This window comes from Protomyctophum bolini (genome assembly GCF_963924005.1).
Source record: "Protomyctophum bolini genome assembly, chromosome: 3".
Classification (NCBI taxonomy): Eukaryota; Metazoa; Chordata; class Actinopteri; order Myctophiformes; family Myctophidae; genus Protomyctophum; species Protomyctophum bolini.
Genome location: NC_137864.1, coordinates 39,952,597 through 39,968,944, shown reverse-complemented (window position 1 = coordinate 39,968,944; position 16,348 = coordinate 39,952,597). Strand labels below are relative to the sequence as shown.

Here is a 16,348-nt window from a genome sequence, read left to right as displayed (position 1 = left end):
GAATGATCAATTTCTAAATCACTGGAGCAATTGTTTTTTTAATTTCTTGTCCACATTTGGAGTTACATCATGGCAAGGTAACTACACAACCTAAACCTAAAAAGTGGTCTTGCCCTTTAAGGTGCTTCCATTCCATTATCTTTCTCCGTCTCTCTCTCTCTATGAAAAAGGTTTTAGTCATTCGTTCTTATCAACACTGGTGTGAGGACGCTCTATGGCCGGGGACCCCCAGAAATGCTTTGGCCGTGTCTCGTTATTTGGCCCCGAACCCCTGCTCTATAGCACTGATTTATAGACCCACACACAGATGTTTAAAGGGTGTTCAATAGAACTGATTTATAGACCCACACACAGACGTTTAAAGGGTGTTCAATAGAACTGATTTATAGACCCACACAGACAGACGTTTAAAGGGTGATCAATAGAACTGATTTATAGACCCACACAGACAGACGTTTAAAGGGTGATCAATAGAACTGATTTATAGACCCACACACAGCCGTTTAAAGGGTGATCAATAGAACTGATTTATAGACCCACACACAGCCGTTTAAAGGGTGATCAATAGCACTGATTTATAGACCCACACAGACAGACGTTTAAAGGGTGATCAATAGCGCTGATTTATAGACCCACACAGACAGACGTTTAAAGGGTGATCAATAGAACTGATTTATAGACCCACACACAGCCGTTTAAAGGGTGATCAATAGAACTGATTTATAGACCCACACAGACAGACGTTTAAAGGGTGATCAATAGCACTGATTTATAGACCCACACAGACAGACGTTTAAAGGGTGATCAATAGAACTGATTTATAGACCCACACAGACATACGTTTAAAGGGTGATCAATAGCACTGATTTATAGACCCACACAGACAGACGTTTAAAGGGTGATCAATAGAACTGATTTATAGACCCACACAGACAGACGTTTAAAGGGTGATCAATAGAACTGATTTATAGACCCACACACAGCCGTTTAAAGGGTGATCAATAGAACTGATTTATAGACCCACACAGACAGACGTTTAAAGGGTGATCAATAGAACTGATTTATAGACCCACACACAGACGTTTAAAGGGTGATCAATAGAACTGATTTATAGACCCACACACAGACGTTTAAAGGGTGATCAATAGAACTGATTTATTAAAAGAAAAGAAAATCCAAAACCTCAAGACAGCAACGATCACATCATATCTCTGCTTTCGCTTTAGGAAACCACCTAACTCCAAAATGTTCAGTTTCCAGTTAGCTGTTTTAGCAAACAGTTTGAGAGGTGGTGGAGTTAGCTGCTTTATAGGAGAGAGGGGGAGAGGTGGTGGAGTTAGCTGCTTTATAGCAGACAGTTTGAGAGGTGGTGGAGTTAGCTGCTTTATAGCAGACAGTTTGAGAGGTGGTGGAGTTAGCTGATTTATAGCAGGCAGTTTGAGAGGGAGAGAGGTGGTGGAGTTAGCTGCTTTAGCAGACAGTTGGATAGGGGGAGAGGTGGTGGAGTTAGCTGCTTTAGCAGACAGTTTGAGAGGGGGAGGTGGTGGAGTTAGCTGCTTTATAGCAGACAGTTTGAGAGGTGGTGGAGTTAGCTGCATTATAGCAGACAGTTTGAGAGGGGGAGAGGTGGTGGAGTTAGCTGCTTTATCAGACAGTTTGAGGGTCCAATGGAGTTAAGAGGTTTTGTCCAAATCATTTATTTTACTACTTTCCATTGGTTCAATATTTGTTGAAACAACACTACAGATGCAAAGGGTGTTCAATAGCACTGATTTATATATATTACAAAAATGGAGTTAGGAGGTTTCCTCCAGACATCAACGATATGAGATATAGATATTAATGTCATCATCATTCATTATGTAATATTGCTGTATTGTTCAGTTCTCATGCAGTGTATTTCATGTACAATACCGTCAAAAACATTCATATCAGAAATATCAAAAGTTACAAATCCCCCCCCCCCCCCCAGGTGCTGCTTTCTGTGTGGACACGCCCCCTGGCTGTGTGGACACACCCCCTGGAAGATGAGCTCGGGGATCTGTGATCCATTAGTTCTGTCTAGGAGTAGAAGATGAGCTCTGTGATCCATTAGTTCTGTCTAGGAGTAGAAGATGAGCTCTGTCATCCATTAGTTCTGTCTAGGAGTAGAAGATGAGCTCGGGGATCTGTCCTCCCTGAACTCCGGTCCCATTAGTACTGTCTGACGAGCACTGGAACTGGAAGGTGACCTTACCGCACTGCACCTGTAGGGGGCAGCGCTGGTTAGTGGACGGTCTAGCAGTGTGGTTTTCCTCGACTAAAACTAAGACTAAAAATGCTCGTCGACTACCTTTTTTCCACTGACGGAAACTAAATGAAAACTAAATGAAAACTAAGCTACGGTGACTAAAACTAAGACTGAATATACTGACAATTTTGTCAACAAATAAAAACTAGACTAAAATGCTAGGAAGGGACTATAGTGGACAAGAGATCCACTATAAGTCATTTTACACTTGGTTGCGTGTTGAAAATAGCCGATCTACAAGCTCTGCGACGGTATTTTCAGCAAGTGTAAAAACAGTCATTGGTAAAATACATATACAATAGACTAGAGCACCGAAGTCTGACGTCACTTTCAGTAGAGGGCGTCAGTCCCCATGTTCATGTATTTGTTTAGTTGCATTAAAATCCCCATTGAGGCGATTTTAGATCGCCTCATATAAGAACTGTGTTTGAAAAATATATGTCATCCCGGCCGCTTCACTCATATGGATATGAAAACGCTAATGTTACTGCTGCTGAATTAGTTAGATTTTCGCTAGAAGCATACTGTATCATATATGAGTGACTGACTGTTGCAAACGATACAGAGACACCTCCCTGACAATAACGCAGAGACAGCTTGTTTATTTTTGGACCACAATGCTTATAGTAGACGATATTAAGATCACCCCATGTTATTCTCCATAGAGAAATTACTTCCGCGAACCAGGGGAATCGAAGGGATGAGCGAGTTACGTCAGGACTTCGGTGCTCTATACAAACAAATACAATACACCCCCTCCTGTCTCACCCCTCCTGTCTCACCCCTCCTGTCTCACCCCCCTCCTCCACCTGTCTCACCTCCGTCATGCCCTCCTGTCCGAAGTAGCTGAGCTCGTTCCCGTCCAGCACGACGCTGGCGGTGTAGAAGGTGTCGGCCTCGATCTGGACCGGGTGTTCGAACCACACGGCCAGGGTGCTGCTCGACCCGTCCGAGAAGAACTTCACCTGGCGGTGACCTATGACCCCCACGCCCTGCCTCTTCAGCTCCATGCGGGCGCAGTACTCCGCCGAGCCACAGGAGGAGCCGTAGAGGCCGAAGCCGGCCATGAACACCCGCTTGTCCACCGCAAACTGGAGGAAGACATATCGGTTATATCTATGAGACACTGCATCTGTTATATCTATATCTATGAGACACTATTATATCTATATCTATGATGAGACACTATCTATTATATCTATATAATGAGGGTTTTTTTCAGAAAACTGTGGGATAAAGTTTATTATTCCTCCCACCTGTATGCTGTCACAGCGCCCCCTGTATCTCCACTGGTTGGAGCGGTAGGCGCAGGACTGGAAGCGATGACATCGCTGCGGGGCGAGACCCTGGCGGGGCGCCACGTGGAACAGGAGGCGGGGCTTGTTGGCCGCCGTGAACCACAGGAAGAGGTCGTTGGTCTCGTTGAGCGTCAGGACGCCCGACTGGGCCGCGCCGTTGGCAAACTCCTCCAGACCCATGGAGGGGACGCGGATCAGGTAGATGGATTTACCTGGAGGAGAGAAAAACCATGTAGAGTGCACTGTCTAACAGGAGAGAAAAACCATTTAGAGTACACTGTCTTAACAGGAGAGAAACCATTTAGAGTACACTGTCTAACAGGAGACAAACCATTTAGAGTACACTGTCTAACAGGAGAGAAAAACCATTTAGAGTACACTGTCTAACAGGAGAGAAACCATTTAGAGTACACTGTCTAACAGGAGAGAAACCATTTAGAGTACACTGTCTAACAGGAGAGAAACCATTTAGAGTACACTGTCTAACAGGAGATAAACCATGTAGAGTACACTGTCTAACAGGAGACAAACCATTTAGAGTACACTGTCTAACAGGAGAGAGAAACCATTTAGAGTACACTGTCTAACAGGAGAGAAACCATTTAGAGTACACTGTCTAACAGGAGAGAAAAAACATTTAGAGTACACTGTCTAACAGGAGAGAAACCATTTAGAGTACACTGTCTAACAGGAGAGAAACCATTTAGAGTACACTATCTAACAGGAGAGAAACCATGTAGAGTACACTGTCTAACAGGAGAGAAAAACTATGTAGAGTACACTGTCTAACAGGAGAGAAAAACCATTTAGAGTACACTGTCTAACAGGAGATAAACCATTTATAGTACACTATCTAACAGGAGAGAAACCATGTAGAGTACACTGTCTAACAGGAGAGAAAAACTATGTAGAGTACACAGTCTAACAGGAGAGAAGAAACATTTAGAGTACACTGTCTAACAGGAGAGAAACCATTTATAGTACACTGTAACAGGAGAGAATTAAATAACCTCTGATTTAATGGATTAAATAACCCCGGGCCATTCAGGTGTTAACTCACCTAGCACCAGGCGTTTGTTCTCCACGCTGGGCTCCAGGTCTCTGCGTTGGCATTCTGCCTCCGCCCAGCAGAGGGCGGCGTCGAACACCACCATCTCCTTGGTGTTGAGCGTCTCTCGCCGCAGGATGCTCTCCAGTGTCTCGCCGTCGATGTCGCAGAAACCCTCGGAGCGCAGCGCTAGCTCCGCCTAGTGGAGACAACGACACATTTAATTTAATAAATTTCATTCATATTCATATTCATACCAGTGTTGCAGACTCTATTTTTCATCTTGTACTGCCTTTTTGTCTAGCACCTGGGCTAGAGTGGAGGTGCATGCTCTATTTCCTTTGTCACCACTGATATAGAAACATAGGTATTTCAGGAAAACTGTCATGATTTAGAAGACATTTTTTAAATTTCAGGCCTTAATAGGTTAATAAACCAATAGGAGCGTATCGCTAGCTCTCCCTAGTGGCAACAACGATACGACATTTAATTGAATAAACCTATAGGAGCGTAGCGCTAACTCTGCCTGGTAATGATACATTTAATAAACCTATCAGAGCGCAGCACTAACCCCCCCCTAGTGGGAACAACGATACGATAAATAATAAACCTATCAGAGCGCAGCCCTACCTCTGAAAACCCACCACGGTAACATCTGTCTGTCTGTCTGTCTGTGCGTGCTGCACAGTGAAATACATTTACCGGAAGGACTTCAGAGTGCTGGCTAGTTCTCTATTACAGGTCAGTAAAACACCTACCTGGGCATCGATGACGTCCCAGCAGCAGCGCTGCGTCAGAGACAGTAAAACACCTACCTGGGCATCGATGACGTCCCAACAGCGCTGCGTCAGAGAGTAGTACACCTACCTACCAGCAGCCCGGCGTGAGGTCGGGCTCCTCAGTAAAACACCTACCTGGGCATCGATGACGTCCCAGCAGCGCTGCGTCAGGTCGGGCTCCTCGAACAGGCAGCTCTGGGACAGCAGCACGCAGGCGTTCTTGGCGCTCAGGCTGGTCTCCAGGAAGGCCACGCAGGCTCGGGCCAGGTGGGGGACCATGTACTTCTTAGCGGCGTACAGCGTGGCCAGGACGGTGTCGGCACACAGCTCGATCTCGTCGCAGTAGATGTACCTGAGGATGATAATAATGATAATCATAATGATATTAATGATACTTATGTATGTACTTGGGCCTTTGGACAGCTTTGGCCAGCTTTGGCGACTTTTTGAATGGCAATAGAAAGATGTGCGATATGACCACAATGTCAGGAAATGTCTCATTTTAAAGCTGCAAGTCTCTACTTTACACCGAAAGAATAATGATGTGTCTAGCATGTTCCATCGTTTACTTATAAGCATTTTAGTACACCTTGGTTTCAGTGAAAACTGAAACCAAGGTGTACTAAAATGCTGTACTGAATTTCGTGACATTGTGGTCATATCGCACATTTTTCTATTGTCCTTCAAAAAGTCGCCAAAGCTGGCCCAATGCACAATAAGATGTTATTAAGGGCAGCCATAAGAGGGGTGTATTTGTGGTGTATTTAAGGTGTATTTGTGGTGTATTTAGGTGTATTTAAGGTGTATTTGTGGTGTATTTAGGTGTATTTAAGGTGTATTTGTGGTGTATTTAAGGTGTATTTAAGGTGTATTTGTATATACTTGAGCATGTTCAGGAAGGACGTTGGTTCCACGTCGGGGATGGGGATCTCTTCCTGATCTTCAGCCAGCTCTCCGTAAAACATGGCATGGAATACGGAGCTGCCCACCGCAAGGACATACTACACAGGACACACATAAAACATGGCATGGAATACACAGAGCTGCCCATCGCAAGAACAAGATGGCGACATGGTTCTACTCTTGTTTGTTTTTTTGTTTGTTTGTTGGGGTTTTTTTACCTTGTGACCTGGGATTCGCTGAGTGGCGCCCCCTGGAGGTCCGACCACGAAGTGCACGTCCGCCATCACCTCGTTGTTGAACATGACTGAGTTCCTGTTACACACAATGACATCACTTCCTGTTACATCACACACACACACACACATTATGACATAACTTCCTGTTACATTCTGTCTGTGAGGGGCGTGCTAGCGCCCCCCTATGTACAGCTGTTGGTCCTCACAAAATGTCCAACACAAACATTAACCCATTCGGGACCGGAATCCCTTTTGGTGTTTTAAAGCATTATGTTATGCTTTAGCTGTTGAAAAAATAGCAGATCTACAAGCTCGTAGCGCGGCACTCGAGCTTGTAGATCTGCTAGTCTGGGCCCTGGTAGGGCCCGTCGACATCGACATTTCACGTCGATGTAGATCAGGTTGTGAGAGGGTATAATCGGGTTATAATCAGGGTACCTCCCTCGGATGGTGGGGTACACCTAGCTCTGATCCATAGCCATCTACTGCTTCTACGATTCTGCCCTGCGCATCTCAAATCAGACCAGCCTCTCCTCTTTGGCGAAAATAAAAAGAAGGTTTTTGCTACTCACCAAAACAAAGGCGGGTTGTGTCATTAGAAAGCCTACTTTCCTTAGTGGACGCACTCTGAGCCCCCCCACCACACGTATAAACTGTACTTTTTGGCCAGAAAGGGATTTGTTTTCACCGGAGGAAAAATATTCTCTATGAGGCAGTTCTCTGGGCAATATCAGTAGAGGGCGCAGCGGAGTAACTAAAAATATTTTTTCCCGGTGGAAACAAAATCCCCTTTTGGCCAAAAAGTATAGTTTATACGTGTGGTGGGGGGCTCAGAGTGCGTCCACTAAGGAAAGTAGGCTTTCTAATGACACAACTCGCCTTTGTTTTGGTGAGTAGCAAAAACGTTATTTTTATTTACGCCAAAGAGTAGAGGCTGGTCTGCATTCATGCGAGCGGCGGAAGTTGTGGGGTGTGTGGGATGGTGGGGTACACCCCCTGCCAGGTGGGTATAATCAGGGTATAATCAGGGTACCTCTCTCGGATGGTGGGGTACACCAACCTGCCCGGTGGGTATAATCGGGGTATAATCAGGGTACCTCTCTCGGATGGTGGGGTACACCGCCTGCCAGGTGGGTATAATCAGGGTACCTCTCTCGGATGGTGGGGTACACCGCCTGCCAGGTGCTGCTGTGCTGGTGTCCGGGGGCGTGGTTGTTGTTGTTGTTGATTGACAGGTCTCTGTGGGCGGGGTTCTGCTGGAGGGCGGAGCCGGAAAGACTGGTGCCTGAAAACACGAGACTTAATTTTAGTCTTAGTTTTAGTCTGGTGTTTTTAGTCATCTTGGAAACACAAGAGTTAATTTAGTCTTAGTTTTAGTGTGGTGTTTTTAGTCCTCTTGGAAACACAAGACTTAATTTAGTCTTAGTTTTAGTGTGGTCAGTGTTTTTAGTCAACTTGAAAACACAAGAGTTAATTTAGTCTTAGTATTAGTCTGGTGTTTTAGTCATCTGGTAAGACTATTCTAAAAACTATAGAACTTGAAATGCTGAATGCGAGCAGACAGGAGCGATCTATGGCTGCGGTATTACCCTATCACTACCCGGTAGTACCCTATTAATGTATGTTACACCACAGACATTCCAGGGTGTTAATATTCAATAATGTTAATAATATTCAATAATGTTAATATTCAAACATGTATTCACCAAAAACAACTTACAGTTAGTCGATTTAAAACGTATATGTCTGTGCTCGTGCTGTGTGTGTGTGTGTGTGTGTGTGTGTGTGTGTGTGTGTGTGTGTGTGCGTGCGTGCGTGTGTGCAGAGGCAGGGGGGCTGAGATCTCGTGTCGAGGGCACTCCTACCTTCAGAGGACGAGGAAGAGGACGAGGAAGGAAGCGTCTTCTTAGTGGGGACCAGCTCGGCTGCCATGGCGACCCACAACCCTCTATGAGGAGACCGCGGCTCGGGGCATGGCAGGTCCTGGAAGCTCCTCAGAGGCTCCCAAAGGTCCCGGAAGGTCCTGCCAGGTCCTGGCTTCTAGGAACCTTCGGACGGTGGCTTTAAAGATGCACAACGTCCGTCTGCTGCTGCAAGCATTTAAACACACAATCAATTAGCCGGCTTGGAAGTGGCGGGTCAAGTTGTAAAGTGTGTGTTCTATTTATTGATACTGTAACTGAAATGCATTGCTGAAGTAAACTACTAATTGTTTTAAAATGTATTTATTGATTTGAAGTGGAATTTGATGGTGTCACCTCTCCCTCTGCAGTGGCATTCCTGTTGACTGGGAAGGTGCCAAGTGCTGCAGAGGAGGAGGGGTGTTTTATTCGAGAGCAATCTTATTTAAAACAAAACTATAGTTTGTTTATGAATGGACGTCCGGGATTTCATGTTTAAGTTAATGTTAAAACCTTCAGTAATGGTGTGTTATTCATTGGCCTTTGTATGCTTATAGTGAGTTAATTGAATTGCCAATTTGCTGTGATGTGGTTTGGTATGTCTCACTCCTATAAAAGGTGATGTGGTTTGGTATGTCTCACTCCTATAAAAGGGGAGACCGCAGGCAGCTGACGTGTGTACAAGTTGTAGACGAAAAAACATAACTGATCTATAAGCTGTATGCCTGATCTATGTGATACACTAGGGGGAACAACTGATCTACAAGCCCTCAAAGAAGAAGAAAAGCACAAACAAACATACTTGAAGCTAGCCTGATTGTAAGGCAAAAATAACTGATCTACAAGCTATAGAAGCAAAATAACTGATCTACAAGCGATATGGCTGATCTATGAGATACACTAGGGGGGAAATAACTGATCTACAAGCTATAGAAGCAAAGTAACTGATCTACAAGCTATTGAAAGCATGAACTTATTGGTCTAGAAGTTGTAGAAGTAGAAAATAATAACTGATCTACAAGCTTTATGGGGCCTTCCTGTGTAAGCAGGTCAATAACTGATCTACAAGCTGTAAAGCATCGCAGAACGGATCTACAAGCCCTACCAGAAAGAAAAACAAACAAACAAACACTTGAAGCTGAGCAGAACAACAACTGATCTACAAACTGTCTGGAGCATCAACGGACGCGCTGATCTACAAGCCGTGCCGCGAGTAGCAAGAAAGCAACTGATCTACAAGCTGTGGGAGCAGAAAAAAATCACTTGTAAATCAGTGCTTTTCGGCAGCACCAATCAGATACGCTAGCATCTTCCGTTAGCGGCTAACTGAGCTAATTAAACTAGTCACTGTTTATTTATTAAAAAACACAAACCTTTTGAAGTCACGTGATGCGGCAACAGCACGTTGATAGGACGGAGCGGTGAGCGTCCATTGGGTGTTAATTAGTTGTAGTGAACAGCAATTAACAGCAGCTGGATGCTATGCTAGGCTATGCTAGGCTAGGCTAGCTGCTACCCTCTGCTGTTTACACACTAACACTGGGTTGCCAGGTTCTGCCAGTGCGGCAGAAACAAGCGGTGACACCATTCAACATATTCAATTCAAATGAGCTTTATTGGCAGAAGAAAACATTGACATTGTTGCCAAAGCAACAGTGTCAACATTATTTAATGAAACAGATGGAAATAGCTGTAGCCTTTAAAGTGTATTAAAACAATACTTTCCCCATTATTTTAATACAGTTTAAAGGCTGAGTCACATTTTGGTTTTTGTCATAGTCTGTTGAATAGTTTTCACTTAGTTTTAGTCACATTTTAGTCACCTGGCTGGAATGTGTTAGTGTTAGTTTAGTTAGTAGACTAAATGAGATTCATGAGATTTTAGTCGACCAATGATCTGTCGACCAAAATGTGTTTAGGCGGGCCTTGATGCCATCGTAATGACTGAATTTACACTTTCTACAAAATAGCCGATCTACAAGCTCACACCGCGTCCCACCGCTTCCCCCCCCCCCCCCCCCCTTTTCCCCTCACTGTATATGTTTCTTTTCCCTTTTTGCTTCCTTTATGATGAATTCCTGTTCTGTTTTTTAACTATATAGAATTGTCTATTTGTACGTCTCTAAATGTTTTGATGAATTGAACATGGTAAACAAGTGTAATGCTTAATTGGGTCGTCCTGACTCGTTAACACTTAACAGTCTTTGTATTGAGTTTGTGCTTGAAATGTACTGTAATTCTGCAAATTGTTAATACATAATTTCAATCAATCAATCAAAAAAGACTGTTCAAGCGCATCCTCCGCGACAGCAGGTGGCAGCATTGCGCCACCAAAAAAATAAATACACAACGTCTGGTGATGACGACAATGATGACGACAATACGACGACGATGTCCAGTGTTGCCAAGTCCGCTTATTATAAGCAACTTTGGACATATTTGTTTTGCTTGTCTCTAAAGTGTAGTTATTTGCTTATTTGGGCTTGTTTCTAAAGTGTAGTTGTTTATTTGGTCTTGTTTCTAAAGTGTAACTGTTTATTTGGTCTTGTTTTTAAAGTGTAGTTGTTTATTTGGTCTTGTTTCTAAAGTGTATTGTTTATTTGGTCTTGTTTATAAATTGTAGTTGTTTATTTGGTCTTGTTTATAAAGTGTAGTTGTTTGCTTATTGTTGTTTAAACCAGTGATTAACTGACTGTAACGTAAATCATGAAAAAAAAACACAATTAAAATCAATTTCATATTAAAGTTTCATAAAACGTTGTATTAATATTTATTATTACAGTCTGGGCTGCCTTTTCTCTCGCAAAACCTGGCAACACCGACGATAACGTCATAGCAACGCGACACACGCGGCCCCGGCGCTTTCTTCCTTCCTTTCTCCAGGATAATATCCGTCGTGTTTGTTTTCGTCTCCGCTGCTTTGCTTTCGTCGCTAATAGTAAATAATAACATTACTAAATAACCAGGAGTTTAGTTAAAGATGGAGGGAGTCCCCGTCAGGAAGAGGCTGCTGAAGGAGGAAGACATGACCAAGGTGGAGTTCGAGACCTCCGAGGAGGTGGACGTCACGCCGACCTTCGACACCATGGGCCTGAGAGAGGACCTCCTGCGGGGGATCTATGCCTACGGTGAGGCCGGGGATGAGCCGGGGCCCTCTGGGTCTCCTGGAGGGGTAGCGGGGTAGGGATAGGGCGCTATGCCGGACAGAGGACCTCCTACGGGCCCCGTAGGAGACCCCCGTAGGCATTGATTCCCCGTAGTACGGGTGATCTATGCCTACGGTGAGGCCGGGGATGAGCCGGGGCCTTCTGGAAGGTTTAGTGCTCTATGCCGGAGAGAGGACGTCCTGGGCGGGATCTATGCCTACGGTGAGGCCGGGGATCAGGCCGAGGCCTTCTGGAGGGGTAGCTGGTAGAGCTAGGGCTCCATGCCGGAGAGAGGACTTCCTTGGCGGGATATATGCTTACGGTGAGGCCGGGGATGAGCATTAGGGCTAGCTCTAATCCATAGATCTAATGCGTTAGCTAGCATGGACCAGAGCTACATTAGGGCTGTGGAACTGGAACTCAACTCTTAGAATAACAGTGTAGAAATTAGTGTTGAAACTATATATTTACATCATATGGAGAGAGAGGTACAGAACGGACCCGTACGGCGGTACGGGTCCATTTGGTTCCGTTCTGCATCTCTCCTTTCTGGGATTTTCAACGTTGGAACTTGGATGCCTATTTTAATCGTAGTTTGTGTTGCGCCGACATTGGTGACCCATGTAGAAGTGTGTTGTTGTTGTTGTTCTCTTGTGGTTTTTAGCTCTTGGTGTCAGAATTTAACGTGAATCAATAATGACTATTAGTACAACAAACAGGAGGAATAATAATATAATGTAACATGATCGTAACATTTCGATAGGTCACCAATGTCCGCGCTGCAGCGAGGAGCCGCGGCTCCGGAGGCGGCGTGTTTCACCGACACTGGTGACCCGTCGAACTGTGTGTCCTGTTGGTGTTGATATAGCAGCTAGCCGGAGATGTACTTTTAACATTCATAATAATAATAATGACAGTGTTTATGTCGTATAGTTTCAACACGGTGTGAATGTAGATGATGATGGCTTGTTTTGGAGCAGCTTGTGATGCTAGGTATAAAGCTTAACCTGCATTGTTTTCTCTACATAAACGAATGACTGAATGATAAGCTCTGATTTTAGATTTGTCTCTAAAGTGTAGTTATTTTCTTATTTGGTCTTGTTTCTAAAGTGTAGTTGTTTATTTGGTCTTGTTTCTAAAGTGTAGTTGTTTATTTGGTCTTGTTTCTAAAGTGTAGTTGTTTATTGGGTCTTGCTTCTAAAGTGTAGTTGTTTATTTGGTCTTGTTTCTAAAGTGTAGTTGTTTATTTGGTCTTGTTTCTAAAGTGTAGTTGTTTATTTGGTCAAATACAAGCATGAATGGGTTAACCCTAGATGTATTTTGAGGGGCCGTCCTGAATGGGTTAACAGTTTTGAGCGTTTGTGTAAACACAAACATGGTAGGCGAAGGTTGAGGACGCACATTCTGATTGGCCGTTGAGGACGCACATTCTGATTGGCCGTAATGTGTGGATGAGAGCAGCTCGCAATTATTATATTTTTCATGTGGCTTTCGCCTTTATTGTGTATATATATACTGTATATGTTATGGAGGGACAGACAGTAGGCTGACAGGAAATGCATGCAGTGACATGCAGTAAAGGCCGTCGGGATCGGGAGTCGAACCCGCGGCACACTGCCAGATTGGATTACCAGCCAAGGTGCCTGGACCGCTGAGCCACTGTCCAGGATGGACCTCTGAGCCACGGCCCAGGATGGACCTCTGAGCCTCCCATTGAAAATGCATTGCGAGCTGCTCGCCCCCCCCCCCCCCCCCCCCCCCTTTTTCTCCCCCGCTGTAACTGTAACTAAACTGTGTGTGTGTGTGTGTGTGTGTGTGTGTGTGTGTGTGTGTGTGTGTGTGTGTGTGTGTGTGTGTGTGTGTGTCTCCAGGCTTTGAGAAACCTTCAGCCATCCAGCAAAGAGCCATCAAACAGATCATTAAAGGAAGAGACGTCATTGCACAGTAAGTCCTCTCCTCTCCTCTCCTCTCCTCTCCTCTCCTCTCCTCTCCTCTCCTCTCCTCTCATCTCATCTCATCTCATCTCATCTCATCTCATCTCCTCTCCTCTCCTCTCCTCTCCTCTCCTCTCCTCTCCTCTCCTCTCCTCTCCTCTCCTCTCCTCTCCTCTCCTCTCCTCTGATGATGTAATGATGATGTCACTGTCCACAGGTCTCAGTCAGGAACAGGAAAGACGGCCACATTCTGCGTGTCTGTTCTGCAGTGTCTGGACATCCAGGTAACAACCTTTGACCTTTAACACATTTAGACCTGAACGATTCTACAAATGTCTTCTAAATCCTGTTTCCTGAAAACCTCCTGTTTCTATATCAGTGGTCAAGGAGCCCCAAACATTATCTGTAATTGGCCCCCAGAAGCAAAGATTTGACGATTGAACGATTTGAAAAAAATAGCAGATCTAAAAGGTCATAGCGCGCGCCACTTGGTGCCGCGCTATGATCTTGTAGATCTGCTATTTTTCCAACAGCTATAAGTATAACATAATGCTTTAAAACACCAAAAGGGGTTCCCGTCCTGAATGGGTTAACACATTCAGACCGTATCTAACCGATGGACGTGGACACACGTCGTAGCTCCTTTTCATCGATGTCAAACAAAAAAATACAGATTCAGATTTTCTTCTTTTCTTTTGGGTTGGCCTCATCCATGGATAATAATAATATAAATGTTTTTAATGTTACTCCAATAATAATAATATAAATGTTTTTAATGTTACTCCAATAATAATAATATGAATGTTTTTAATGTTACTCCAATAATAATAATATAAATGTTTTTCAGGTCAGAGAGACTCAGGCTCTCATCCTCGCTCCAACCAGAGAGCTGGCCGGACAGATCCAAAAGGTTAGACGCACGCACACACACACACGCACGCAACCCCGCACACACGCAACCCCGCACACACGCACACAACCCTGCACGAACACACACACACACACACACACACATGCAGTTCCATCTACACCATTTGGAAAACATTTGATCGTTTGCCATGAATGTTGTAAGACAAAACCTGTACATCCATTAGCTCGCTGACGTGGACTAGTGGAGAAGAGATCCAATAGAACTAAATGTCAGGCAGGGACTAGTGGAGAAGAGATCCAGTAGAACTAAATGTCAGGGAGGGACTAGTGGAGAAGAGATCCAGTAGAACTAAATGTCAGGGAGGGACTAGTGGAGAAGAGATCCAGTAGAACTAAATGTCAGGGAGGGACTAGTGGAGAAGAGATCCAGTAGAACTAAATGTCAGGGAGGGACTAGTGGAGAAGAGATCCAGTAGAACTAAATGTCAGGGAGGGACTAGTGGAGAAGAGATCCAGTACATTTTACTCTTGCTGAAAACAGCCGATCGCGTCGTACGTTTGCACGTGGTGTTTGATTGGTCGAGCGGGCCCGTCCGTCATGTGTTCTCGTTCCTCCTCCAGGTCCTATTGGCTCTCGGGGACTACATGAACGTCCAATGCCACGCCTGCATCGGCGGCACCAACGTGGGCGAGGACATCAGGAAGCTGGACTACGGCCAGCATGTGGTGTCAGGAACGCCCGGGAGAGTGTTTGGTTAGTACCACCTTTTAACCTTTTAACCCATTTTGGGCGGGAACCCCTTTTGGTGTTATGTTATAATTTAGCTATTGAAAAATAGCAGATCTACAAGCTTGTAGGTCTGCTATTTTTGAAAAATTGTGAAAATGTGGAGCAAATCTTTGAATATATATTGTTTCAGAGCGAACGTTTTTAACTCAAATCTTTGCTTCTGGAGGGAGGTCCCTGGAACATGTTTTCAGATGGGGGGGGTCGGCGGCATATTACATATATTTTTTTTGGGGGTCCTTGACATGAAATATTGAGCACCACTGACAACTGTCAGGATTTAGAAGATATTTTCTAAATTTCGATTGGTTACCAGTGTTGTTTTTGGCAGCAGTCATTTTTTAGTCATTAGTGCCTTGAATAGTTTTAGTATTTAGTTTTAGTCACCTGGAATGTTTTAGTGTTAGTCTAGTTTTAGACTGAGTGCCGTGCTATGAGCTTGTAGATCTGCTATTTTTTTTAAGTGAAAATGTGTGTGTGTGTGTGTGTGTGTGTGTGTGTGTGTGTGCAGATATGATCAGGAGGCGGAGCCTAAGGACCAGAGCCATTAAGATGCTGGTTCTGGACGAGGCTGACGAGATGCTCAACAAAGGTCAGAGGTCAAACATTACATCATCATAGTAATGGATAGAAATGTCATTAAAGGGGTCGACACTATGCCAGTCTAACCAGTGATCCCACACAGGGGTAAGGGGTCGACACTATGCCAGTCTAACCAGCGATCCCACACAGGGGTAAGGGGTCGACACTATGCCAGTCTAACCAGATCCCACACAGGGGTAAGGGGTCGACACTATGCCAGTCTAACCAGTGATCCCACACAGGGGTAAGGGGTCGACACTATGCCAGTCTAACCAGCGATCCCACACAGGGGTAAGGGGTCGACACTATGCCAGTCTAACCAGTGATCCCACACAGGGGTAAGGGGTCGACACTATGCCAGTCTAACCAGTGATCACACACAGGGGTAAGGGGTCGACACTATGCCAGTCTAACCAGTGATCCCACACAGGGGTAAGGGGTTACTATGCCAGTCTAACCAGTGATCCCACACAGGGCTAAGGGGTCGACACTATGCCAGTCTAACCAGTGATCAGACACAGGGGTAAGGGGTTGACACTATGCCAGTCTAACCAGTGATCCCACACAGGGGTAA

General features: G+C 44.8%; 2 protein-coding genes across 5 annotated transcripts in view; one reads left to right on the top strand and one right to left on the bottom strand.

Annotated features, from left to right (window-relative positions):
• Window positions 1-1,129: 1,129 nt before the first annotated feature.
• Window positions 1,130-9,981, bottom strand: LOC308312525 (BTB/POZ domain-containing protein 3-like). Of its 4 annotated transcripts, none has more exons than XM_080759135.1 (10): window positions 9,829-9,981; window positions 8,420-8,644; window positions 7,704-7,839; window positions 6,537-6,630; window positions 6,298-6,416; window positions 5,551-5,767; window positions 4,649-4,835; window positions 3,547-3,800; window positions 3,109-3,381; window positions 1,130-2,246 (listed from the first exon to the last, which is right to left on the bottom strand). In XM_080759135.1, exons 2-10 carry the CDS (start codon window positions 8,484-8,486, stop codon window positions 2,142-2,144), a joined length of 1,452 nt encoding a protein of 483 aa, XP_080615261.1. In that variant the 5' UTR covers window positions 8,487-8,644; window positions 9,829-9,981; the 3' UTR covers window positions 1,130-2,141. The 4 variants fall into 4 exon arrangements, with proteins under 4 accessions (XP_080615261.1, XP_080615260.1, XP_080615263.1 ...); XM_080759134.1 differs by having other exon boundaries at window positions 8,420-8,641; XM_080759137.1 differs by lacking the exon at window positions 9,829-9,981 and having other exon boundaries at window positions 7,652-7,839; window positions 8,420-8,427.
• Window positions 9,982-11,302: 1,321 nt separating this feature from the next.
• The window catches only part of eif4a3 (eukaryotic translation initiation factor 4A3), a 9,345-nt gene continuing 4,299 nt past the window's right edge, over window positions 11,303-16,348 (top strand). Inside the window, 6 exon segments of the mRNA XM_080759258.1 lie at window positions 11,303-11,583; window positions 13,473-13,545; window positions 13,753-13,819; window positions 14,383-14,445; window positions 15,027-15,159; window positions 15,704-15,784. Coding sequence (XP_080615384.1) covers window positions 11,436-11,583; window positions 13,473-13,545; window positions 13,753-13,819; window positions 14,383-14,445; window positions 15,027-15,159; window positions 15,704-15,784 — 565 coding nt within the window. The 5' untranslated portion in view covers window positions 11,303-11,435.